The following is a 25624-nucleotide window of genomic DNA, read 5'->3' as shown; positions in this document are numbered from 1 at the left end:
GCCCACTCAAGATCCACAGCTATCATCAGCTTCAAAACCAGGCTGTGATGGCATCTTCCCTTCAGCCCCCATGCAGAGCCCTGATATGATGTCCTCCATCATCATCCACCTTATACCAGTTCCCAAAAATCCTCTTGACACCCAGAGAGCTTGGACATGAGAAAGTGGATGACACTGACCACGGCTGGCTTCAGAGCCAGCTCTGGAGAGGGAGAGAGAGAACTGTGAAAGAGCTGAGTCCTTCCTTTAAAAATTAAACAAAAACTTCAGCACTATATGACTACAGGAAGAAAAACAGATCTGTAAAAACACCCAAACTCTACCTTAAAAGATAATCCTTTCCCTGCATGGATTTCCCTGCTTTGGGGAACTCTTGCAAGCCTATGGTGCACAGGCCCACCAAAGGCATGGGGAGCCCCAGGGGCACCCATGGATCAGCTCTGTGATTTGCCCCCAAAAAGGCATCTCCTACAAACATCACCAGCAGCCATCACACTGCTGGCACAGAGGAACACACCAAAACATTTCTCAGGGCCTGTCCATGCCCCAGCAGTTTAGACTTCTTCCCCTCCATCCAGTGGGAAAATATTTTTGCAGTCTGCAAGGATGCAGCTGCGTTTGGCATGGTGGCTGTCCCTGCCTCAACAGAGAGCAAAGCATTCAAAGCCACAGAAAAGGCAAAATACACACTCAGAATTTACATGGAGGAAACATTTCCTCTTTTTTTTTCCTTTTTTTTTTTTCTTTTTCCTTTTTTTTTTTTAGGTTCCAAAACAAGCAGTTTTTGTTCATTTCTTTGTTTTTCAACACACGCACCGTCTAGAAGTTAAACACCATGCAGACAAAGAGAGTGGAGCTAGAAAGTACCCCGGGGCAGCAGTGCTGCAGGAGCCCCACATCAGTGAATGAAGAGGCTCCAGTCAGGAAAAAGAGAATGTGAAATGGAAGAATTGCCAGAAAAACACCCACCCTCAGACCTCTACCTGATGGCAAAGAGGTGAGACCAACGTTCTCCTTCCCGGCCATGTCTTCTGTCCTGAAAGCCACATGCTGGTGGCACTCCCAGAGCCACCGCTGTGGTTTGCCCTGCAGGAAGACCCATGGGGTGCAGGAAGGTGCCACGGTGATGTGGGTGTCCCTGAAGATGGGTGCCCCTGGAGACGGGTGCCTTTGCCACCCAGCACTGTGGGACAGAATGGGACAGGCCACCACGGTGTGAGAGGAGGGGGCTGGCAGCCGTGGGACCCCTGGTAGGAGCATTGTGGCAGAACAACCCCACTTCAAATGTAAACGCAATGAAAAACAGCAACCCCTGAAAATCCCCCCTCCTGCCCCACTTAAACAGTTGAATATTTCTAGTTATTACATAAAGATCCATTTCAGCAAATACTCAAAATCAAGTTACGAAATACACGGTAGGTTGGTTTTTTTCCCTATAAAAAGGCATGCGCTCAAAGGAGAAGACAGCGAAAGGCTTGTTTGTTTTTGTTGAAGCACAATCAGATTCTGCAGTTTGTCACTAAAGCTTGCATTCCTTGTTGTCGCTGGAAGGAGTCCCGTGGGCCATGGAGGTTTGTGCCCCGAGCCAGCAGCCAGCTTGGCTGCCCCCATCCGGTCCTGGGAGTCAGGAGCAAGGGAACGCCAGTGCTGTATGTGGGGGGCAGGGGTGGGTGCTGGGGTAAAGGATCCAGGCTGGGTGGTGGGTGAGGAGGAGGCCCCAGACATGGATGGGAGAGCCCCAGTTCCCATCTGTGCTGATGGGAAGCAGTTGTCATTCTCCTCCTCTCTTCTCCCAGCATCGCCAGTCTCTGCTCCAAAGGGAGAAGGGAGGAAGAAGGGAGAGCGTCCTTCTTGGCATAGCAGTTGCCTGGAGCCAGGGTGCAAACCTACTTGCTCTCCTGGGAAGGAGCCAGCCTGTGCTGGGAAGAGAAAATGAACAGATAGTCTTTACTCACCCATCCAAACATGGCCCTCCTTGCACAGGTATGCGTGAAAAATGGACTTGGCAAATGGATTGAATTGCAGTTCCCTGGACGAGGCTGCTGGGAAGCAGGAGCTCAGGCTGGGAGCAGGCAGGAGTCATGGCAGCAGACAGGGACCTTGATAGCAGCAAAGCAAAATCCACCAGCACGCAGGGAGGATGCAGCAGAGAGCAGCTGAAAACTGCCCCCCTCTTCCTCGGAGGGCTTCCAGCAGAGGTGGGGATGGAGGTGGATGATGAGCCTGAGCCCAGTTCAGGAGATGTGCTGGGTAGTGAGAAGGCCCACCGACGCTGTGCAGCCGATGAGGGGGGCCTGTACACCGGCCAGATGCTTGGGTTTAAATCCATGGTTTCTCTTTTTCTGGTCATGCAGAGGAAGGGGGCCCAGCGCCACGGCCCCGGCAGGGTGGGGGTGATGGGATGCTTGTGCTGCACTGGCGGGGCTGTCGTGTGTGTGCGGTGAGAAGCGAGGGGTTATTCCAGCGGGAACCAAGCAGCAGAGCCAACAGCCAAAGTCCCGTAGGTGAACATGTCGGAGGGGGTCTCCCCTTGGTAGTCAGTCAGTGACAAACCCAGCACGGGCAGGGCCACGCTTCAGCTGCAAAACACAAACCGGGAGGAGCCGGAATTCGCTTTCACCATCCCTTTGGCAGAGCATCCCTCTCCCCCCTGCTACATCACAGCAACCAGCCAACTCCCCCCCAGAGATGCTCAGGACAGGATCCCACATCCTGTGAGCCCCAGCGCTGCAGCGTGCCCGCAGCCAGCCCTGCCCATCCCCTGTGCCCTGCCCCGATGCTCACAGGGCTTACTGCGGTAGGACCGAGGGCGCGCCAGATCTGTGGAAGTGAACAATCTGCCATTTGCCATCCCGGCGGTGCCAGATGCGGGTCTCCTCGGACTGGGCAGTGCGGGGGATCCCTCCAGAGTCCACGTACTGCGTGATGCGAATGTAGGCAATGCAGGCAGACTCGTCCCCCATCAGGTGGATGTGGGGGTTCAGGATCGTCGTGTGCACGGGCTTGCTGTTCCGGGACCACACTGGAGAGGGAACAAGCACAAGTGGATTTAGGCACAAGGGTGGCTCTTGCTCAGGGTGGCAGCAATGTTGGAAGGGGAGACACTTGTTTTAAGCTCTCTTGATGGGGCTGAGTAAATGCTGTACAGGTGGATTCAGGATGGGTCCACCTAGAAAACAGCTAACCTCTACAGATACCTGGCCCCAGGTGACCCAACAGCCCCTGCTGGGATCTTCCAGATGAGCCAGAGATGCTCCCACAGGAACCCTAGCCCTATTCCCTCCAACAAACTGAAGGAAGTCAAGACAGGCATATGGGAGGTGGGAGGGGTCCCTCAGAAAGCAAATGAGCTGCTTACGGTTTTCAAAGTAGAATCGGTGGAAATCCAGGCCTTCCACAAGGTTGCCCAGAGCCTCAGGCTCAAAAGCAGTCATTCCAGGGTCACACATCTTCCTGGGGAGCCAGGAAAGGGAGAGAAAAGGGAGAGGTTATCTCACCACTTCTGGCATGAGAGCCTGAAGAACCCAAATGCCTCCTGCTTGGGATTGCTCCCTCAGCCTGAGGCTGAGGAGTGTCTGCACCCATAATTCTTGCAAAAATCTGACCTCAACCCTGCATTCTGCCCAACACACCTCCCCTCCTGCCCACTAACTGTAGCCAAGGCCCCTCCAAGGCAGGGTGCCTTCTCCATCAGTCACCCTCTGCAATTAAATCTCCTCAAACATTGTCATCTTCTTTACAAGAAAGGAAGCCATCAGGGGAAAAGCTCATTATCTTTGTGTCAAAATATCCCTGCTGCAATCCTCTGAGGCAGGGATGACAACCTGCACTCACTCAGACATCACTAATTACATCAGCCTTGGACACAGAAGAAGTGTACTCTGAACAGCATCAGCTCAGCAAGCAGAAATCATCTACACTTCAGAGCAGCCTGTGGCAATCTGGATATAATGGATTCCATGGATACCAACACTTCTTTCACTGTAAGTCATGTTTACAATTATTCCTCTTTCTGCAAACCAAAAATTTGGCTCATCTGTGACAGTGGGACCAGAGAACTGTGGTCAGCTGAGCTCAAGAGCAGCATCAGGCTTGGAAACTGATGTCTCCTTCTTCTCTTGGATGGTCTCCACTCTTCCCCACCACTTTAACCTGGTCACCCTGCCGTGGGCAGCAGTAAATCTCCTGGGCAGCACTGTAAGAGTGAGAGACCCTGGTCTGGGAGGCTGAGCCCTCACCCAGCCCAAACCCACTCTGGGCACACTCACGTGTAGGACTCGAAGTCACCATTGCTTATTGCTTCAATCAGCTGCTCTGTGACTTTAATGATTTCTTGCTTCCGTACTGTTGGTTTAAAGAGAAAAGGGAAATAAAAGGATAAAACAAATGAGAAGTAGGCACTGGTGTTACCGTATCGGTGAGAGATCTTTATCTCATCAGAAACAGACCACAGGATTTGGGGGGACTTTGGAAAATGTACAGGGGAAAAAGCAGGAGAGTGACTGGGGAGAGAGAGGTGGAGAAGGGATCTTCATCTCCAGATTTTCCAAGCCAGGGCAAAACTGAAAATGCCTGTAACCTCCTAAAGAGCCAAAAGGTTAATCACCAAGTGGAAAACTACCCTCAGCCCAAAAGCTGGGAAAGGTTGGTCTTGGCTGAAAAAGCTTGCTAAGCTGGGACCCTCTAGCCCATGAAGTCACAGCAGAGGCCAGCTAGGGCAAGCTGGACCAAGGATGCTCTCACTTTCCTTTTGAAATGAGAGGAGACAGTCTCAGAAGGGAGGAGACGGGTGAGTGATATGTGCAGCCACCTCAGGAGATACAAGAAGGGACCCTGCAAAGGGCACAGAACTGTGCAGCCTCTGCCAGAGATTCCAGGTTCTGCCGGTTCATCTGGGAAGGGATGGGCTGCAAGAACGGCTTTGGGGCTCCCAGGGATGCAGGAGGAACTGTCAGAGGTAACCCCGGGCCTCTTAACAAAGCTCTGCTTCAAATGCAAATTGGCATCATGCTTGACTTTTTTTTTTTCCCTTTGCATTGTGACTCATGAAAGGAGAGGGAGCGTGTTCCCAGGAGTTGTTCAGAAAGGCGAGGGAATCCCATCACTTCCTGAGCACCACCTGCCTCCACATCCAGGCCCAAGGAGCCCCTCTCCAGGAGGACAAGTTGTTCCATTAGCTCTCATGTCAGGCCAAAGTCCGTTTTGCTTTGTGCTGAGATCACTTCATCGAGAGACTTTACAAATTAACACGGATAAATTATTCCCTGGGTTATTCTTAGAAAGCTGCCTCTGGCAGGCAGGCAGGCAGGCAGCAGACAGGGATTTCCCCTGGAGGCTTTTCCCAAAGGGAAGCTTATTTTAAAAGAGCAGCCAGGCTGCTATCCCTGCAGATTTCTGCCATTTCCACACCTGCTTTCAGGGAACATCCCTGTTCATGGGAGCACCTCTCTCCTCACCAGCAGTGCCCCAGCTGCTCGTGTCAGTAACCCAGCAGTGAGGCAGCTTGATGGTGGTGGGTTTTGCTGTGACAAATATCTCGTGAGGGGTGGCCAGACCTATGGGCACCCCTCCAAAACCTGCCCACCTTCCCACTTGCCCCCACTGGTACCTTTGGTGTCTTCATCCTCAATGGTGGTGTTGGTGCTCTCCGATGATTCCTGAGCAAAGAACAGAAAGGAGACACGGCGTGGTGAGAAGAGTTTTCTCCCCGTGACAGATGGTGCTCGTGTGTTCGACAGCCCCCCGAGTCTGACCCCACAGCGCTCAACTGTGCCAACAGACAGAAACCAAGGAAAACGCCAGCAGGTCCAACCTGTCCTCAACCACAGCTCTGGGGCAGCACTGGCAGAGCCCTCCCTGACCTCCACTCCTTGTCGCCAAGGGCACAAGAGGTGGGCTGTGGAGGGTCTCGTAGGAACGGCGCTGCCTTTCCTACTGACACCTGTGGGGACAGAGAGGGGGGCAGGTCCAGGGGCCATGTGGTGGGTTCCTAGGAGCGTTGCCGGAGGGGCAGGGAGAGGGGCTGTGCAGGGGTGGAAGACACCATGTTGACTGTACGATAAAGAGAGAGATGTACAAATTAACAGCGAGAAGGAGCTGGGATGAGAAAGAGGGGACTGTGCAGGAGTGAGAGAGACCACACTGACCGCAGAGTAGGGAGAGAAATGTACAATAAAACAGTGCTTCCAAGACCCACATGGACCACTGAAGGCTGAGACACAGCTCTTTCAAGAAACAGCTGAGCACTACACAGATTTGGGGGAGAGGGGTACTGACCCCCCATCTCTCTCCGGGAGCCTCATCAAGGCAACTCTGCTAGCGGAGCTAGAGCAATGGCTCTGCTAGCTCTTCCCAGCAGAGCCTTGCTTGTGTATTACCCAGAAGACCCCGATGTAGGTTGGCAAGGTGTCCCATGACCATACAGTCCCCGCAGAGGCATGGAAGGTGTTTCTCCAAGGCTCCTTGGACCGATGCAGCCTGCAGACCTGAGTCAGGAGAACTGGGAGAAACGGCATGAGAACCCATCAGCAAGAACCAGGGCTGGCGTCCCACCAGCTGGTGGCCAGCAAGTGCCTGCACCAACCCTGTTAATGGGGTTTGTGGGTGATACGGCTTTGAGGATGTTCCCTCCAACCCCTCTGTCCCTTCTTCCCTACCCCGAGGTAACTTCCAAAAACGGGGGAAGCTGGAACATGTGGAGAGGCCCAGCAATATCGGCATTTAGGAAGACGAAGGACACTCACCATTAACTGAACGCTGGAACTGGACTTTCTTTTCTGGAAAAACAAGGAGAAGAGATGGAACAGGAAGAGACACAGAGTGAGAAAGGCTGAGAGCAGCACATGAAAGGCAGCAGCTCCTGAGCCACCCTTCTTGGTCCTCTTGGGCAAACGAAAGGCGCAGAGGGACTTGTTGCTCCTGCGGGGATGTGCCGCTGGCTGCAGTGTTGGTGGTGACTTGCAGCTCCCTCCCCGCATTCCTGCCAGCACTTTTCTCTCCTGACCTACCACAATCTCTGGGGTTGCTCATCGCAAGGACCTGGCTAGTCCAAAAGGGAATCCCCTAGGAGTCAAAGACCACTCTGGTGGCCTGTCACCAGGCTGGCAAGCTCACAGGAACAGAAGCGGAGTCCTGAAAAGCTAAGGTAGCTTCACCACAGCCCTGTGCCCCATGTGAATGCTCTACTGACTTCTCTGGATCTGCTCTGGGTGCACCTGCTGATGGCACTGACTGCTGTGGAGACACTCCTTTAGCTTTGAAACTAGACCAGTCCTAAGCTGGCTGGTTTAAGGCCAGAAAGGCATTAAGGCCTTAAGGCAGGCTCACAGTGTGGGAAGCAGTCCTGAGCACAGCTCCAGTACTTTAAATCAGGACTCCAAAGAGAAGACCTGCACATTTATCTCCATCCTTGACCACTACCACTAGGCTTTAAGGTTTTTTAGTTGGATGACCCCATATCTGCTCTTCTGCTTGTAATCCTAACCTACTTCTGTACCCCCTTACTGTGCTCTGCCCATCTCCATCTTTAATTTAGCTAGGGGACAGGGGGACATGCCTGCTGACCTCATACCCCTTCTGCCCCTCTGGCTCCCAGGGAATGAATCCCAGTGTGCGTCAGGGAATACCAACATGCAGAAATCAGAAGCTGCAGTGCAAATAACAAAGTGCTGTGCCAGCATATTTAACATATTCAAGGCACCAGCTGTGTCTGCCCTGCAGAGGGAAAAGCAGCACTCACTGTGCAAATCTCTTGGAAAAGTCCATAGAGCAACCCATTAGGGTGCGTGGGTGGGCTACAGCATAAAAACTTATAATATCCATTCTCCCTCATTGCTCCTTTCATATCCTGAGTCCCACCAGCATCCTCAGTGAGTTTCCCCCTCTACTACTGCTGCTCTCCCCTTCCTTGCTAGGTCATAGAATCATGGAATCACAGAATGGTTTGGATTGGAAGGGACCTTAAAGATCTCTCCAGTTCCCAGTAGCCAGGTTGTGAGCAGCCCCATCTAACTTGCCCTTGAACACTTCCACCAATGGGGCACCCACAGCTTCTCTGAGCAATCTGTTCCAGTACCTCAACACTCTCACAATAAATAATTTCTTCCTTATATCCAATCTAAACCTGCCCTTTATCTGTGTGAAGCCATTCCCCTTGTTCTATCACTCCATGCCCTTGTCCAAAGTCCCTCTCCAGCACTCTTGTAACCCCTTTAGGCACTGGGCCATCTCTCGCCCTTCCTTCACCAAAAAAAAAAAGACATCCTAAAGGGCAGAGTGAGCTGTGGCATTTTGTCAGGAACCTCATGGAGAAAGGGAGCCACTGGAGCTGGGCTGTTGCAGGAAGGACTGACAGCTTCTGCTACCCAAGGACGAGACAGGGCAGCAAACTGCAGAAATTTCAGACGCAACAGAATGCAACACAAAGCAGTGACCGCTATGTCGAGTCTGGACATACAGTAACAGGATGCAACACGGGGCAGTGAGCTCATCAGTCCAGGACGGGACAGGATGGGACACGGGGCAGTGATTCCATCAGTTTACAATGGGACAAGATGTGACACTACACAGGGCAGTGAAAGTATCATAGCTGCTGGCACCAGAGGACCTCCCCCAGATCCCAGAGCAGGGCTCAAGGGGGATTTCTGGTCCCAGGAATGATTTTAGTAGGTGAGGAACTTCCCCAGAAGGGTGAGTTTTGAGCCCTCTGAGCCTGGGCTGGCACTGTGCTGGTGTTGGAGGGCTGTGCAGACAGGCCAGAGGGCAGCTCCAGCTGCCTGCTGCCCCCAGCACAGCTTTGGGCAGGAAAGGCAGGGGTGGCTGCCTGGGATCTGCCTGGGATCTGCCTGCTCTCGTGGGGATGGCCAGTCCAGCACGTTACTCCAAGGGGGGACACCACTCTCTTGACAGTGACCCACACCATGTGGCCCTGCTCTGAGCAGGCAGGACCATTCTCTTCCCACTGTGCCAACCACTCAAGGCAGGCTTCCAGGTTCCTACCTTGCTTTTCCAGCCAGTTAAAGAAGTTAACACTGCTGAGCAGTGTCCTGACATCTGCTGGCTGCCCAGTGGGCCATTAGAGCTTCACCCACAACACCCAGCCTCCCCGTGCATGAGTTATGCTGCAGGTTCCCCCAGGCTGAGCATGGAAATGAGAGGTGGGGATGGTTATGCTGAAGGTGGACAATGCAAAGAAGCTGCTGGTAGTGTTGTCTCTACCTTGTCTTCTCCTCCTGCACCTTCCTGGCCATCCAACCAAGCTGTCTCCCCTCCTCTACTTGTTGAAAAGGGGGCAATAAAAAAGCAAATTCATTCTCAGAGTTTGTCCACACTCTTCAGATGAGTGCTGGTGGGTAGGTGGCACTTGGAAGGAAGCCTCATGATCTGCTCCCTTCTTGCAGTGAGGCCGGAGGGCTGGGGATGCAAACCAGCCTCTCTGATCCTGCTCTGAAACCAGACTCTCCTCACTGAGTTTCAGTGAAGAGCTAGTAGGCTGTTCACCCAAACAAGCTATTTTGCTACAATATGAAGTGCTTCTTTTCCCAGGATAATGTCTGCCCTCAAAGCTCCTTTGAAGTCCAACAGAGAGCATCATTAGCAAGCTGGGCTGGCAAATTGTTGTCTACCACAACAAAGAAATTCAAAAATGTCCATTTTTGCTGGAAAACTAGATTCAGGAGTGTGCCTGATGAAGCCTCTTCATCCAGCAATCTCTCCTTTAATAGGTTAAAAATGCATCTTCTGTTTGGTCTCACCTGTGCTCCAGCAAGGAGCTTGTGGCAAGTCAACTCTACCTGTGGTGTGACATCTTAGGTGACTCTCAGAACCAACTGGGACCTCAGAGCAGCAGAGGACAGGCCAGCAGTGGCTGGCACATGGGGTGTTGTGACTACCATGGGATCTGCCAACCCCAACACTATTAATTCTGTCCTGGGAGTCTCATGATATCCTGACAGCCCAAAGTAATGTCCTCTCAGAGCCATCTAGGCCATCAGCCTCATGCTGCACAACAACACTGCATGGCCAGAATGGCCTCTCGTGGAGCTGAGCCCAGCTTTGGAGGGTTGTGCACGGTCTCAGTCCTTGCAGGCTTCTCCTGTCCCAGCTGCTGGATCTGGGAAGAGTGAGAGAAACACATGCCATCCCTAGACTGTCAGCTTCACCAACCATTTGTACTGAGGAAGGAAGAAGCTGGCTGAGGCTCTGCTCTTCCAAAACCCTGCACCTGTCACAGCCCAACAGTTGAGTCCCTGAAAAAGGGTGGGAGAAGGTTCTGTAGGTTCTCCCAGCAAAGGGCCCCTACGGAGGAGGAAGAGTGGCCACAGTGCAGTCCAGCTCCCAAAGCTCTGCCTGACGATGGAGGATGTCACCACGATGGAGGATGTCACCACGCCAGCTCTCCCTTGCTGAGAGATCCATTGTATTTATGAAGGGAACAGGTAAGGAGAGAAGGACCCTCGCATGGACCATTCCTTCCTGCAGGAGGAGTTTAACAGAGCTCAATAACCACTGTTATCCACCACATCTCCACGTCACCAGAAACAGCAGAATTCTGCTGCCTCCTTCTCCTGGAGCAGTGCTGCACCCCACCTCGCAGGGGCTGATGAACCTGCAGGCTCTGCAGCCCAAGAAACAAGATCCACCAAGCATCAACTTGTTTTTAGAGCATCACCAAGCCATTTACTCTGTCGAAGCACCACCACGTTTCTTTGCTGTCTGCACTGGGCACAGGGGACAAGCAGCACTGTTAAAAAGCACCCAAGTGTCACCCAGCAGCACTCCAGCCCTTGGTACAGGATGGGACAGGAATTGGGACCAGGCTCAGCAGGACCCCCAGGCTGAGCGAGCAGGAGCTGAGGCCACTCCATCCCGCTAGACAGCGGCTGTTGGAGCCATGGTCCTGGGCTGCAAAGCTCCTCCTGCCCCCTGTCCTGGTCCAGCCTCTGCCTCTGCCCCTCCCTGGGGGCAGCGAGGGACAAGCGCCTATTGCCGGCACTGAAACAGCCGCGAGTTCCCGCAGCGCAGCCTCCAGCACCTCCCGCTGCCCTCCGAAGCCTCCCGTGCGCTGCCTGTGCCGGCAGGAGCCCGGCCGGCGGCACGGGGACACACCGGGACAGCCGAGCCAGCAGCTGCCCTTTAAAGCGCGGGGTGTAGCAGGGACTGCCGGCGTGGCGCCGAGACCACGGGCACAGCACGGAGAGCCCACGGGCAGCAGGGCACGGAAACGCTCACCGCCGGCACGGCACGGCACGGCACGGCACAGACCCCCAGCACCGCCCCGCAGCACAGGGCACCGGCCTGAGCTTACCTTCACGCCGTCATTCTTCTTGTTGCCACCACTTTTGCCTCCTGGAGAGAGGAGGAAGGAGATTAGCAGAGCCAGGCAGGGCACCAGGACCAGGAGGGCGAGGATCAGCAGCATGGTGCCGGGTGCCAGAGCGGCAGGAGCCCCCGGCCCGCCTGCCGGGGCTCGGCTTCTCTCCAGCAATCACCGCTGCAACCCCTGGGAGCTCAGGGGCGACCTTGCCAGCACTGTCCTGTCCTAGCGCAGTGGCTCTTGGCCGGGGGCATGACCCGAGCCCTAACGTCACGCCAAGTCCCTGGGGCGGCTGGAGGGGGCTGGCAGGGCTGCCCGGCAGAGGCGGGCTCTGGCCGGGCGCTGCTGTTGACCCGGCGTGGTGCAGTGTGGAGGAATGGGCTGCCCGCCTGCCGCCCTCTAATTTTAGCCCCATGCTGCCGGGATCATGTGCTGCCGGCCCGCCGGCCCGACAGCTGCAAGCCCGCATTTTGACAAGGATGAAAAGCAGGCGCCTTGCTCTGTGCCCACCCACCGCTGCCGACACTGCCCCAGCCCCCGGCTGCGCACCCCACTGCTCCGGACCCCCACCCAGCGCAGGGCGGGCCCGCTGGAGCCCAGCGCCTGTCCCCTGCCAGGGGACACTGCCGAGCCCTCGGGCCGTGCGTGGGACGGGCAGCACGAGCAGAGATGCTTTGAACTTCCTTCCTTTCCATGCTTCCTGTCCGCCTCTCCCGGCGTGGGGCTGACACCGGATCCCCCCAGCTGCTGGACTCCTCCAGCGCTGCCACAAGTGCTTAATGTGTCAGCGCGATCCCCCCACGACAAATGCAGATACCAGCCCTGGCCACAGCCCTCTGCCCTGGCACCCCTGCCCACCTCTTACACCTGGCACTCGGGGAGCCTCAGCAAAGCGCCCTGAAACACCCAGCTGACCCCAAACAGCTGCCACCAGCCAGCTGAGCAGCGTGCAGGGCTTGGCTGGTGTGTCCCAGCCCTCCAGCACTGGGAAGAGCAGGAGGTGACAGCGGGTGCATGAGCCCTGCAGTCACACGGCTCCGTTTGGTTCCGTGCCTGGGGAATCGCCTGTGAAATCCCACATGCAGTGAGGTGTCCCCAGAGGGAACAGCTCTCAGGGAGGGCACTGGAGCAGGGGGCTTCTGGCTGCACTGAGACCTCTCCAGTGCACAGGCTGGGCTGCCACGCTCGCTCCTGTCGCCATGGCAGCCCTTGGGATGGAGGGAAGCAGGAAGAGAGTGGGGAATCCTGCAGGATGGGCATCCACCTGCCTGGGGAGAGACCTGCGAGATCCTGCTGCCATCTGCCTGCAGTGGCACCAGGGGCCTGTCCCTACTCCCAGTGCAGAGGATGCTCTCCCTGAGCCACAGATTTCTCCAGGACACAAAACCAGCTGCTTGAGCTCTGGCTGTCCCCAGCACCCACATCCCTGCACAAGTCAGATGGTTGGGTGCACACAAACCCCAAAACCCTAAAGCACTGTGGGTCACTGAGTCTCAACCACACACTTTTTCTCCTGCATCCCAAGCCAGCAGCCTGCCTGGAGGTGCCAGGTGACCTCTCCTGGAGGAGCACCCAAAGCCACACATCCCCAGAGGCATGAGGCTGCAACCTCAGCCTCTCTGTGACACATAAGGCAAAGCCAGCTCTCCAGGGACACTACAGGTTTGCCCTGGGCATCCCGTAAGACAAGGAGATGAGTCCCAGAGACAGCACCTACCGGAGAAGTTCCTGGTGGCCAGCATGGTGGTGAGGATGGCTCCCTGAAAGACAAGGAAGGCAGAAGGAAAGGGTGTGCTGGACCCTGGGCCCCTGCACCCTGCTGCTGCCCCCATCCCTGGGGGAGGAAAGCCCTGCTCAGCACCTGTCCCCAGCCACTGGAAGGAAGGAAACTGGCCCACGGACTGCTATGCTCCTCCTGCCATCAAAGGCAGCTCTCAATACCTGACTCCATACCCTAGCACCATGACTGGCATTGGGTTGCATTCTCTAAAACTGCCTTCCCTCCAAGATTAAAGGGATATTAAATATCTGCAGGGCACTTTCATTCTCATACTACCCTGTCCTGGATGAAGCACAACCCCGCTGACTGGGGCCAGCAGCTGGCAACAAGGGGACCCACTGGGAGTGGAACCGGATTTAATTGTGATTAAAGCTGTGCCAGCTCAGAGCAGCAGGGCAGGGATTGCTCATGGGAGCCACGCAAAGATCACCACCACAAAACAACATTTGTAAAAATCCTTCCCCTCTTCCAGCTGAGTCTACTAACTAGTTGCTAAGTGTATAATGAGATTACTTTGGACGAATTGCTTACAGTAATGGATTACTATTTTGAAGTGTATGCCTGAACTAATTTGATTACTTGTCTAGCTGAAAAGTAATAGTAGTTTATAGCCAGTTTCTTTGCTTTATAATCTTGTAAGTGGTCTGCAGCTGTAGTGCTCTGTGTCACACTGTGTTCAGGCCTGGAGTGCTGATGGCTCAGGCTGTGGCACAGACCAGCCTCACCCTGCTCTGCAGGCAGCATTGTGATTTCCAGAGCCCATTCCCAGCACCCTGCTGCCAGCTGAGGCTGAGCAGCACCCGGGAGATGGGTGCCTCAGGGAGATGCTCAAGCTGGAGGTGGTGATTTCAGAGGAATCCAGGCTGTGGTGCATGGCAGCATCTGAGAAGGGAAAGGCTGTGGGGCTGCTGGGGGGGGTGAGTTTTTTATCTGTCTGTGGATCACTTTATTGTTGGCTGCAAAGTGTCTTGGCCATCAGACAAAGGGTCTCAGGTCTCTCAGACCCATATCCAGCCCCAAAAAGAAGCTATCTTGACACTGGCTCCAGTGGAAAAGTCCTCACCCAGTGTCCAGTGTGACTCAGTGCTTTCCTTCACCGTGGCTTTCTTTGAGCAGCTGGGAGCCCCAGGCACATGAAGCTGTCACCCCACTCAGTCCTCTTTCCCCTTCTTCACAATGGGGTCCCCAAATGCCCATCACCCCCACACCACTGCCATAGACACCACCCTGTCGTTTCCCACCCAGGGAACGAGCCACCAACGATCTGATCGTGCATTTAGCAGCCAGCTTGGACAGAGTTACCTTCAGCTTCCTCCGGGCATTGAACTTCTTCAGGCAGTCCACCGTCTCCTGCCTGTGCATGCATGACGCCACGGTGGCACGGTGCTGGGGGGAGAGAGACCTGGCTTAGAGAAGTTCTGGGGGGAAGGGACCCCCCAACCTGGCTCTCACATGCTCACACACATGTATGACTTCCCATGGCTGAGGCACGGGCCAGAGCTGCCTGCAGCAGCAGCAGCAGCTAAAAGTTTAATGGGCAGTGGGAGATGGAAGCTTTGGATCTGCTCTGGTGGTGGGGGTGTGTGGAGAACTGGCTGCCCCCTGAGTTAACCCCTTGACTGTCCAGCCACGTTTAGCAATGTGCTCAGGGTTTGCATGTGTGTGGTTAAGCCCACAGATTCCTCCTGCCTTAGGATCTGATTCAGAGTGAGAACCAGCAGCTGAAACAGGGGGATGCAGTGAAAGGTGGGGGGATTGCTGCTGGAGTAGATGGATGGATAAACATGAGCCTGCTCCCACTGCCTCTGAAGAAAGATCCCCCAGCACAGTGTGACACTGAGAAATTAGTGTGTTCCCACCAGGGCAGGAAGCCCGTGTGTACCTCCCATCACCAGGTCCCCCAGGAACATGCTGTTTGCATTCACAGGCTTTTTTCTGCTGTAAAACATCAGGGAAAACGCTGCTGTGAGAGCATTGAGAGGAACCCTGCCAGGAAACCATTTTCCCAGGATGGAGAAGAAAGCTGGCAGCATGTTTGATAACAAGTGATCCCCAAAGAGGTGTTCCCCACTTGTGAATCCCCAGATCTCTCTACCTTCAGCCCCAGCTCACCGATATCCAGGGGTGCTTCAGAGCCTCCGCTGCCGTGATGCGCTTGGATGGGTTTATGGTCAACATCTTGTTGATGAGATCTTTTGCTTCAGGAGTGACCGTGTCCCATTCAGGGGAGGGGAACTGCCAAAGCAAAGGGACCAGGGTGAGAGATGGCAGAGAGCCCCTCTGCACTTGGGTTCCTTCTCCTGCGACTTGGGACAGGTTGGAGAAATGGTGGTCACTGGAAAGAGCTGCCAGGTGGAAAACTGAAAAGCAGGAGTGGAAGAAGGAAGTTGGAAGGCTCAGGACAAGACCTGTCTCTCCCACAAAGGGGCCCTGAAATGTGCCAGTGTGTGTGCCTGGGCATGGCAACAATGCTCTGCAGTCAGGACAGAGAAAAGTTCTTGTTCCCATCAGTCAGAATTTGTCTTGGTTGCTCTTCTAGAGCAGCAGGCTGTGAGACAGGGGCAGCAGGAGTGAGAGGCGACTGTGAAAGGGGCAGCAAGACAAACCCACTCACATCGTAAGCCCCAGCCTTGATCTGCTGGTAGAGTCGGTGTTGGTCTTCATCCCAAAAGGGTGGGTACCCAACCAGCAGGATGTAGAGAATGACACCTGCCCAGGAGAGGAGACAGGATCAGTGGGAAAGAATTCATTGCTGGAGGCAGGAGAACACACAGCCTGGGGACTGATCAAACTCAAGCAGAGAAACAGAAATCAGGGAAACATGAAGATTTGCTCAGTGTTTAAAGAGCAAAAGGCTTGTTGGTGTGTCCAGTTCAGCACCTGGGGAGGTTCAGGGCTGTGGCAGCCACCACGCAGAGCCCAGTGTGGGTGCCCTGCAGGGGTGGGTGATGCTTCCTCCCCATCGTGGATGGAAAAAGGCTCCCCTATGGCTGCAAGTGCAGGGAGGCATTGCCTGACTGCACCAGCACCACAGGGAAAAGAGGCAGTGTCTCGCCTGACTGCGAGCTTTGGGTACATAAATGGAGTTATGTACCCAAAGGGGGGTGATCCTTCAGAGAAGGGTGCCCCTGGATTGGGAGAGAGTGTGTTGCCCAGGGTGATGTGCCACCTCCTGGGTAAATCCTGCACCCTGACTTCCCCGAGGTGTGACTGGAAACTGCAACTTGGGACACGGTGGACGAGCAGCCTGCCTCATCCCGCCCAGCCCAGCCCAGCCCGGCATTCCAGCCCCGGTCTGACTCACCGCAAGCCCACAGATCCACGGCTTTGCCATAAGGGTCCTTCCGGAGCACCTCGGGGGACAGGTATCCCGGGGTGCCGGCGAAACCTGGGACAGACAGCCCGTCACGCCCCGTGCCCCGGCTCACCAGCAGGGACTGCTCCCCGGCCAGGCACAGCCAGAGCCCAACGTGCTGGCACATCCCCCCCCCGGGACAGACACCCTCCTTCCAGAAACCTCTGTGACTCCCGAGGGCAGAGCAAACTGTGTTTCTGCCAATGCCGAACCCCAGATAGTGCCACGGCTGGAGCGCTCTGCTGTGCACTTCCATCTCTTGGACCAGGCTTTCCTCCCACTGCTCTGCCCCTGTTGCCAGCTTGTCCATCTCACCAGGACACCTTGGTGACTCACAGAGTCCCTGTGGAGCTGTTTGCTCCTGTTTATCCACAGTGCATCCTGGGCTGGTGCTGCTGGGGCTCTCCCACAACCCTGGGCTTGGGCTCCTGGAGCCCCCCTGAGCCACCATGCCAAGGAGAGCTGGAGGAGACCCCACGTCAGGCCAGTCCTACTCACCAAACCACGCTTGCTGGTCGCCCTCCACCTCGATGGCGAGGCCGAAGTCAGCCAGCTTGACAGCAGCACCCTTCAGCTTGGATGCCAACAGCAGGTTCTCGGGCTGCACAAGGACATGGGGGTGGAGAGGAGTGAAAACCCCTCAGGGGCTCTGCAGGCAGCTCCCCAGCACAGCACAGAGGAAGATCTGCTTGTGCTCCCTAAGTGCCTTGTCCTGCTCTTTGTCCTGGTGTCCCTGGATCTTTAGAGGATCACAGACTGCAAGGAGCTCCCTACCCCATCTCCTTTGTGTCATTTCACTCCAGAGTGCTCTTTGTGGGTTTCCCGCAGCCCTGCACGTGTTCCTCCCTGCTGTTTCAGCAGCCCTGGAGGGCTCTGGGCATTGTTCCACAGTGCTTGGCACCACAGATGGGGTGCCCTGTTCTCCCAGGCGCTCTCCCTGCAGCTCCTACCTTCAGATCCCGGTGAACCACCCCCATCTGGTGGCAGTGCAGGACGGCCTCCAGGATCTGCTGGATGCAGTGGCTGTGGGAGAGAGGAGAAAGCTCACACAAGTGCCTGGTGAGGCAGAGTTTTGTCAGACACTTCTGTTCTGCTGCATTTCACCCCTCTGCCCCTCTCCCCATCTCGCTGCCCATCAGCAGCCCAGCTCAGCATCCCCCTCCACTGGCAGCCACACACCTGTGGGGAGCACTTCTAACACAGAAAGAACCTAACAGAGCTATTGGGCACCAAATAATGGTGAGCAGGAGCTTAGGGGACACAGCTGAGCCCGTGGGGACCCCATAGGAGCAGCACTGGAGGCAGGGAGCTGGAGACCAACAGTGGAACCACAATGCCAGCAGAGATTTGGTCTCCAAACCCAGGCAGAGCAGATGTGCTCTGTGCAACCTTTGCTCCAACCCCATTTCCCTGCTTTCCTCTAATGCAGGTGGCTCTGCTGTGTCTGCTTGCTTTATATCTAGTTCATTACATTCCAGCTCTGATGTGTGCGTGAGACAGGAAGGGAAAAAGACAGAGGCACTGATCACTTCTGCTCCAAAACAGCTTATGTGCAAGGCAGAAGGTCTTTATTTACATGTATTTTATTTTATTTGTATGACACTAATAAGTGGATGGGCTGTAAGTGGATTCAGTGCAGGCAGCCCATTAAATGAGATTGTTTTCTGCCTAGAAATAAAGGATATTTCCGTGCAGAGAGGCAGTGTGGAGTTTACCACCCCCTTGGACACACATACAGGCTATGCTTAGCCTGGGGGCAAAGCCAAAAGGCACAGTGATATCTGGAGACTGGAGAGGGCCACATCATGTCCCCTCAAAAGAATGAGACTAATACTGTCCCCTGGATGAGCTGCAGGGACCAAAAGGGTGGCTGAAATGGCTCTGCAGAAGGCACCTGGGAAGTGCCAGTGGGAGTGTGGGAGGGAGCAGAGCTCCAGCACAGCCTGTCTTGACTGCTCCTCCTCAGTGCTTTCAAGTGGCAAATGCCAGAGAAACACTTGCAGACGGCTGGAACGCAGCTCCAGGGGGAAGGAGTGACATCCACAGGGTGTCTGTGCTGTCGTGGCCCTGGCTGGCCACCAGCCTGGTGTTGGGATTCCTCCCTGCCAGCCTGGGGAGCCCTGGTGCCCCCTGACCAGGGAGCCCCCAGTACCCTGTTCATTTACAGTGAGCTCAGATGTTGGCCACCCCAGCACCCTGGGGATGAGGATGCTGTGGGAAATAGCTGGGAGCCATCTGAGTCAAAGTGGAGAGCAGTGCTGTGGCAGCACATGCACTTCTTGGCACATGAGTTGAGTGAGTTTAAAAAGAGTATTTTGGGTTGGTTTTTTTGGGGGTTTTTGGTTTGTTTTGTTTTTTGCACCACAGTTCCAGTCTCTGCGTATGTGTTGCAGAGTGGCTGTAGAACACCTCCCAGTACAGAATGAGCTGGTGCTGCAGAAAGGCAGTCATGTAGGACCCTGGGAGGGAGCAGCTTGTGGGAGAAGGGGACACCTCCTGTCCCCTGCACTGCCCGGCTCACCTGGCATCCGCTTCGCTGTAGTACTCCCTGGCCACAATGTCCTCAAACAGCTCCCCACCGGTGACCCTGCGAGAGAACAGGGGCTGGACTGACTGACAGCACACCCAGCCCTGGCAAGCCCCCCAAAAACGGCACTGCACCATGCATGGGGGAGAACCGGGGGTGCAGCACAGGGACCTGCCCTCTGCCCGGCTTGGGGGACCCGAGTTTGGTGCAAACCCAGCCTGAGGGAAGGGCTCGGGTGAGGCAGAGGTCACCTCACCCCGGGGGCAGCAGGGGGCTGCTGTGGGTTAGGAGATGCATTACTCACAGGTCAAATATCAGGTAGTGGTGGCCCTCTTCAGAGATGCTGTCGTGGAGCCTCACTGCAGCAGAGACAGAAGGGTTATGGGGTACACCTGGCTTCCACCCCACTCCCTGAATTCAGGCACAGGCAGGAGCTGGGGAAGGGCACAGCAGGGCTATTCCTCTTGCTATTGCCACTGGCTGGGTGGGGGTCCCTGCTCACCAGGGGACCCCAGCCATGGCCCCAGCCTGGGGCAGTCGTGCAAGGCTCAAAGATCACATCCAAACTGGGGACTGCCCCGGGGCTGTGCCTGGCCAGGGTTCCAGGCAGCTGCTGGGCTATCTTGGGCACTGGGAAGGCTGCAGGCATGGGTCTCCCCAGTCCCATCAGGAGAGGTGCCCGAGCAGAGGGAGAGCTCAGCAGGGAGCTGAGCTGACAACTCTGGCACCCAGAGGGCTTTTTTATTTTCTGCTCATGACCTTCCTTTTCTCCTTGGGAATCTCCAGGAGATGAATTTCCTGGCACCCTCTCCCCTTGGGCACACACTTTGCCAGATACAAACCCATCACCCTGCTGCATGCTGGTGTTTCAGGCTCAGATCCCTGCTCACACTTAGCAGGCAGGTGTGCAGCAAGGGGACTGGCACAGAAACAGAGTGGATAAACAGAGACTTGTCCAGCATCCTCTGCCCCCACCTGATATTTTGTTTGATTCCCTTGAGACCATGAATATTTAATGCTTCCTCTCTCTCACCTGGTTTCAGCCTGATACAACTTTCAACATATCTGAGAATGTTGGGAATCAGGGAAGAAAAAAGAAACATTCAGGTGAGAGATTTTGTGGGAGTTTTTACTCCTAGCCCTTTTTACTGCATCTAAATCAGCTGAGCCCTATATGGAAACATCCTCCAGACTCAGTGTGAGCCAGGGGAGATAACAACCCCAGCACTGAGCACAGACACTGCACCGTGTCTCTCTTATCTGCCAGGCCAGCAAACACCACTTTGCTGGTCCTTTTCCTGTCTCCAAGCTCCGTGGGCAAATCCAGAGGCTGCCAAGAGCATGGTGCCAGCTGCATCACCTCACCTGGCCAGGGCACAGAGCAAACGAGGGCTGATGGGCTGGGCAGCATCTTTCCTGTCTCTCTTGTGGTCTTAGCTACTGACACAACTTGCTCATCTCATTCCCAGTTATCCCTCCTGACTGCTGGCCTCTGCAGACATCCCCTGTGCTCTGACATCTGTGTCTGCTCCATTTTCCTCCAACATACAGCCCCAGCTTTTCTGCCTTCCTCTGCTGAAGAAACACATTTCCTCCCTCTCATCTCGCCTGGGAGGGATTTGGGGGTATCACGCCTGGGATCCCACAGAAGCCAAAGTATTCTCAGAGGGATTAGGTGAGTTTGGTGTGGATAGGGCCAGCATAAGCATAAGGTCCAGATATATTCCCTGCTTGGGGAAGTCCCAAAGCCTGTGGCTGCCAGGAGCCAAGAAGCTATAAGAGGGAGCAGCTGCTCTAAATATAGCCTGATCCTACAAGTATCTGTTACTGACCATAGTCAGAGAGAGCCACACTGGCCAAACCACTCCAGCTGAGAGCTGAGAGCCAAGGCAGGAGCAGGACACAGCTTCAGGAATGAGAGTCAGAGGAAAGTACCTGGAGTTCAAACTCCAGGGCTGGGTGCAGCCAAAGTTTTCCCAATAAAGCAAGATTTCCCTGAACGGAAACAGCTCTCCCTAGTCTATCACCCAGTGCTGTGGATGTGCTGTGGGGTCCTGGGGACCCAGGCCTGCCTTTGACTGCCTGTGCACATTTTCCATGTGAGGCTCTCCAGCGGGCATGGCACAGAGCAGAGGTTGGTTCCTCTGGGAACCACAGCACGGCATCTCATGGGAGATGGAAGGACCCCCCCTCCTTGCAGAGGGCAAGAAAGAGGACAGCAAAACCCCTTGGCAGCTGGGGAAGGGCTGCACAGGGCTGTTTTGCCTGATCCAGCAGCAGTACTCCTGTTCCTCAGGCCGGGCTGCTCTGCAGTGGCAGCGCTGTGTGGGTACGGAGCCGCCTGTGCTCACGGAAGGGAAGCTGCAAGCCCAAGTTTCCAGGCAGCAGGAGCAGTAGAGGGGGGTGAAAGGAAAGAGGGTGTGGGGTGGGGGGTGGAGAAGAGCCTCCTGGGTATAAATAGCAGCCGATTGGGCTTGTTAGCATCTCATGCTGTTAACCCCTTCCAGCCTTTGCAGCTCTGAAGCTGCCAGGTCACAGCCAAACAGCGAGGGTAGTGTAGGGATGGGGGACAAGGACAGGGACAGCTGAGGTGTTTTGGTCCTCAGAGACCTTGGCAGCCCCACGGGAAGGTGATGGAGAGGGAAGGGTGGAAGACAGTGGCGGGAAAGAGCTGTGGCCAAGCTGGGAGCCCGGGGAGCCTGGGAAGCTGGGGAACCTGCAGGTGCCATCCTGCAGTTCTCACACGGTGAGTTCCTCCAGGTTTAGTATTTCTTCCTACTCACACACCTTGCAGTGTGTTTCCTTCAGGTCTCGGCAATCCCCGCATGTATTTTGGTGCAAAGAGGAGGTTGGAGTCCCGGAGGGACCCCTGCAGGACAGCTCCTGGTCCTGCTGGAGCAGAGGCTGGGGAATGCTGCAGGGTCCGGCACCTCGGCAGTGGAGACCTGCCACTCAGCCGTGTGCCCGAGACAGATGGAAGCTGACAGTCTTTTTTGGAACTGAAATATTTATGGGACAGGAGCCACATGGCTTGTCCCAGTGGCCCTGGTTCTAGCTCCCTGAATCTGCTGCAGTAGCTCCTGGGGAAGGATGGATCCAGGTCACCGGAGCAGTGAGGGGGCCAGGGAGAAGCTCAGCCACAGAGGAACCCTCCCAGCTCCTCCTGACTGTGGGTTGAGAGGGCTGCAGAAAGCACCAAATGCTTTCCCTAAAGCTGCAGGACCTCAGTGGGGTTGGTACATCCTGGGGTGCAGCAGAGAGAAGAGGGGGTTCACCCAGACCATCCACAGGGATCAAGAGCCTGCATCAGCATCACTTTCAGAATGGAGTTTGGGATTTTTTTTTATTTTTTTTTTACTGCAGTTTTTTCCCCTCCTCTCTCTCTCTCTCTCTCTCTCTCTCTCCTTCTGGCCTATTTTTGTCTTTTGCAGGGGCTCAGGAGTTTTCCTGAAACAGCTTTTCCGAAGGAGGCTACTTTCAGATGGACGGTCGGTGGGAAAGTCTTCGCTTCCCCCCGCCATCGCTCCTCCTACACGCCCCGCGCTGCCGCTGCTGCTCCGAGCTGCAGCCGCTTTTTGGAGCATGCAGAGCAATACGGCACCCGAGCGGGGGGAGAGCAGTAAAAATAGCCTCTTGCAGCCTCCTGGGGCTCCGCTTCTCCCCGAGGGAGCTATGGCCAAGTGGGTCAGTCCCCCTGTGCCCAGTGGGGGCCTTTTTCCCCATGACCCCTTTTGAAGATGCTGTTTCCCCTGAGGAAGAGGAGGGATGGCTCTGCAGATCAACCGGGCAGGACGACACCGAGAGCTCCTAAACCTCTGGGACGAACAGTCCGTGCTGCTGCAGACAGGGCTGGGTTATGGCTGGAGACTCCCTAGCCCGGGCTGGGACAGGGGAGGGCAAGGGGGCAGCAGAGGCAGGGATGGAGCAGCAGCAATGGCTGCAGGGTGCACTTACCAATGTTGGGGTGCTTCAGGAGACGGCAGATCCGGGCTTCTCGTTCCAGCTTCTGGTGATCTGAAAGAGGCAAGGGCCCTAAATTAGGATCTGAGGAAGGGAATCAATGGCTCTCAGAGAGGTGTTGGCACAGGAAGCCTGGGGGACAGAGCAGCTTTTTTTTGGGTGGTTTATTTTGTTTGTTTGTTTTGTTTTTTGTTGTTGTTGTTGTTGTTGGGGTTTTTTTTGTTGTTGTTGTTTTTTGGGTGGTTTGTGGGGTTTTTTGGGTTTTTTTTGCTAAAGAGTTACGGATTTTGGGATAAGTTCTGCATCAGGGCACAATTGGGCACAATCCCAGCACAGATGCAGTCCCTGGCTAAGCCCCTCAGGCACTGATGCCATGGGCAATCTTGGGCTTGGAATGATCCCTCGCTCTCCCCTCTCCCTTCTCTTTGCTGAACAATCTCCGATCCCCTCCCAAACACCCTGGATTTGCCTGGGTTGTCCTTGCTGGCAGCACTGCTCCTTTTCTCCTATTCACCCGGGCACAGCAATCAGCCAGGACATTGCCAGCCTCGCGTGGTACAATCGGAGTGATTGAAGGCAGAGTGAACCAGTGAGAAGTGTGAGGATGAAATGAGGCTATGGGCTTCACTCCCCCTCGCCATCGTCAGCCATTCCACACCAGGGCTTTGCTCTCCTACACTGCAGAACGCTCTCTCAGAGCTGGTGCCTGTCTCCAAACAGGAAGCACAGGTCCCACTCCCCAGCTTTCAGCAAGATTGGGGATGTGAGACAACAGAGCCCTGGGCAAAGCAAGCTGAGCTGAGCCAAAAAATCCTCCGCCCTGGGACAGCTCAGATTGAATCTGCAAATCATTTTGTTTCTTCCTCTGCCCCTCTCTCCTTGCTCACACCTGACCCAGCCACCCTGCATGGAGGTGCCTGACTGGAGGCATTTTTGCAGGCACTCAGCAGCCAGGACAAGCGAGGATATAATTAGGGCTGCTGTCTCTCAGTGCTCTCACTGCTACCTTGCAGTTCACACCCCAGAGTCTCGCTCTGCATCAAACCAAACCTGGGTGTCTCCGACCGCTGAGCCGTGAAAGCAGCACAGCCCCTTCTCTGCAGGGCTGCAGCTTCCCCAGAGCTCAGAGTCCTGTCCCAGAGGCACCCTGGGCCTTGGGGTGAGCTTTGCAGCCTGTGCTGGAGGCTGTGAGCTGAAGGCTGAATAACCTTGGTGGCCTCATGCAGCTACCCACATCCAAGGGTGACAGCCTTCCCAGGGTGGGACAGGGTGACAAGGAGAGGGTGGAGTTCAGGATGTTCTCACAACTGAAGTCCATTGTGGGGTCAGTAATGGGATGGGATGGAGGGACAGTGTGACCAGTGGGGCAGGCATTTCACTGGGGACATGGGTTACAGCCTCTCCTACGCCACACACCCAGCTCCTGCACACACCCAAACCCTATTTTTCCTCCAAAATCTCCACCTTCTTTCCTCCTGGCCCCTCCGTGCTGACAGCCAGGAGGATATCTAAAGAAACAGGCCATGACTGGGGATGTTTTTCAGCTCCTCTCACCTTCTCCCCACTTCTCTCCTGCCTGCCCTTTGTATCTGGGGAAATGCCATCCTCCCTGCCAGCTCTGCAAGAATGGGGGGTTCCAGACCATTAGTCAGAGTCGCTGGTGATTCCAGCTGGCAGAGCAGGGAAAAGAACCCCAGTGAAGCCTCTCCAGGGGACTGCTGAGCACTACAGGGACAGCACAAACCCCAGGAGAGAACAGAGAGGGGCAACCAGCCGGAGGAGGCGAGCGGAGGCAGGAGGGAGCAAAGGAGGGCGGCTCAATCTGCTGCTCCAGGCAGCCCTGAAAACTGGGAGGCGTTTGCCAGCTGGGGTACACGGGCAGGAGCCAAGGGCTGAGCCCAGCTCTGCACACCCTGCCCAGAGCCCAGCCTTTGGCTTGGAAGGAAGAAAATGATCTGCATCCCTGAAGAGGGGCAGGGTCGGTGCTGGAGGATCTCAGGGGCTCGGTGCCGGTGCTGCGCCGCTTTGGCAGCGCTGTGGGAGGGATCCTGTGACACGCTGGTTTAATTCCAGGTCAGAAAGGAGCTTGTCACTCTTTTCTGCATTTCATTTTGCCCTCGGAGGTCAGCAGTGGAACTGGGAGAGACGCCGAGGGAGGTTAATTAAACCCTCCTGGCAGGGTGCTTCCTTCCAGCACACATCCTGCACTCCCGACAGCCAGGGAGGAGCTGGAGCGGGGACACGGCATCTGCTGCCTCATCCTTTCAATCCACCTCATCACAGCTCCTCTGCCAGGTGGGGCAGAGGGGGGCAGAGGGGTCCCTGGCTTGGGGCAAGGGCTGCTTGATGATTTCTGTGCTGGCTCATCTCAGCCTCACTAGAGATAGTCCCACCAGGACGGACCCTCCAGCGCCTCTTCCAGCCGCAAACAGCCCATGTGCTCCACCGGAGCAGATGGCAGCGAGGGGTGAGGGCCCATTTCCAGGTAGAAATGAAGTCAAACCCCCACCTGAAGGGATGTTCCCCTTTCATTAATGTAGGTATGTGGGTAGGAAAAGTTACAGACCCCAGAGCAGGGGCCCTCTCAGGAAGTTATGCTCCCAGATTTCCAGGTAGAAATGAAGTCAAACCCCCACCTGAAGGGATGTTCCCCTTTCATTAATGTAGGTATGTGGGTAGGAAAACTTA

The 25624-nt window shown here is 55.4% G+C and overlaps 1 protein-coding gene across 1 annotated transcript in view; it reads right to left on the bottom strand.

Annotated features, from left to right (window-relative positions):
- Nucleotides 1–767: 767 nt before the first annotated feature.
- Nucleotides 768–25624, bottom strand: part of CAMK2A (calcium/calmodulin dependent protein kinase II alpha) — a 30964-nt gene continuing 6107 nt past the window's right edge. The window contains exons 3-19 of the mRNA XM_041397853.1: nucleotides 22931–22990; nucleotides 19281–19335; nucleotides 18971–19036; nucleotides 17400–17472; nucleotides 16948–17050; nucleotides 16399–16482; nucleotides 15709–15803; nucleotides 15207–15329; nucleotides 14397–14480; nucleotides 13032–13074; nucleotides 11306–11346; nucleotides 6744–6776; nucleotides 5609–5657; nucleotides 4269–4344; nucleotides 3359–3453; nucleotides 2794–3022; nucleotides 768–2579 (exon numbers count right to left, since the gene is read on the bottom strand). Coding sequence (XP_041253787.1) covers nucleotides 2576–2579; nucleotides 2794–3022; nucleotides 3359–3453; nucleotides 4269–4344; nucleotides 5609–5657; nucleotides 6744–6776; nucleotides 11306–11346; nucleotides 13032–13074; nucleotides 14397–14480; nucleotides 15207–15329; nucleotides 15709–15803; nucleotides 16399–16482; nucleotides 16948–17050; nucleotides 17400–17472; nucleotides 18971–19036; nucleotides 19281–19335; nucleotides 22931–22990 — 1313 coding nt within the window. The 3' untranslated portion in view covers nucleotides 768–2575. The remainder of the gene's footprint in view (nucleotides 2580–2793; nucleotides 3023–3358; nucleotides 3454–4268; nucleotides 4345–5608; nucleotides 5658–6743; nucleotides 6777–11305; nucleotides 11347–13031; nucleotides 13075–14396; nucleotides 14481–15206; nucleotides 15330–15708; nucleotides 15804–16398; nucleotides 16483–16947; nucleotides 17051–17399; nucleotides 17473–18970; nucleotides 19037–19280; nucleotides 19336–22930; nucleotides 22991–25624) is intronic.

This window comes from Onychostruthus taczanowskii, unplaced genomic scaffold, assembly GCF_017590055.1.
Source record: "Onychostruthus taczanowskii isolate IOZ18803 unplaced genomic scaffold, ASM1759005v1 scaffold14, whole genome shotgun sequence".
NCBI classification, from domain to species: Eukaryota; Metazoa; Chordata; class Aves; order Passeriformes; family Passeridae; genus Onychostruthus; species Onychostruthus taczanowskii.
This window is presented reverse-complemented; position numbering and strand designations above follow the sequence as displayed.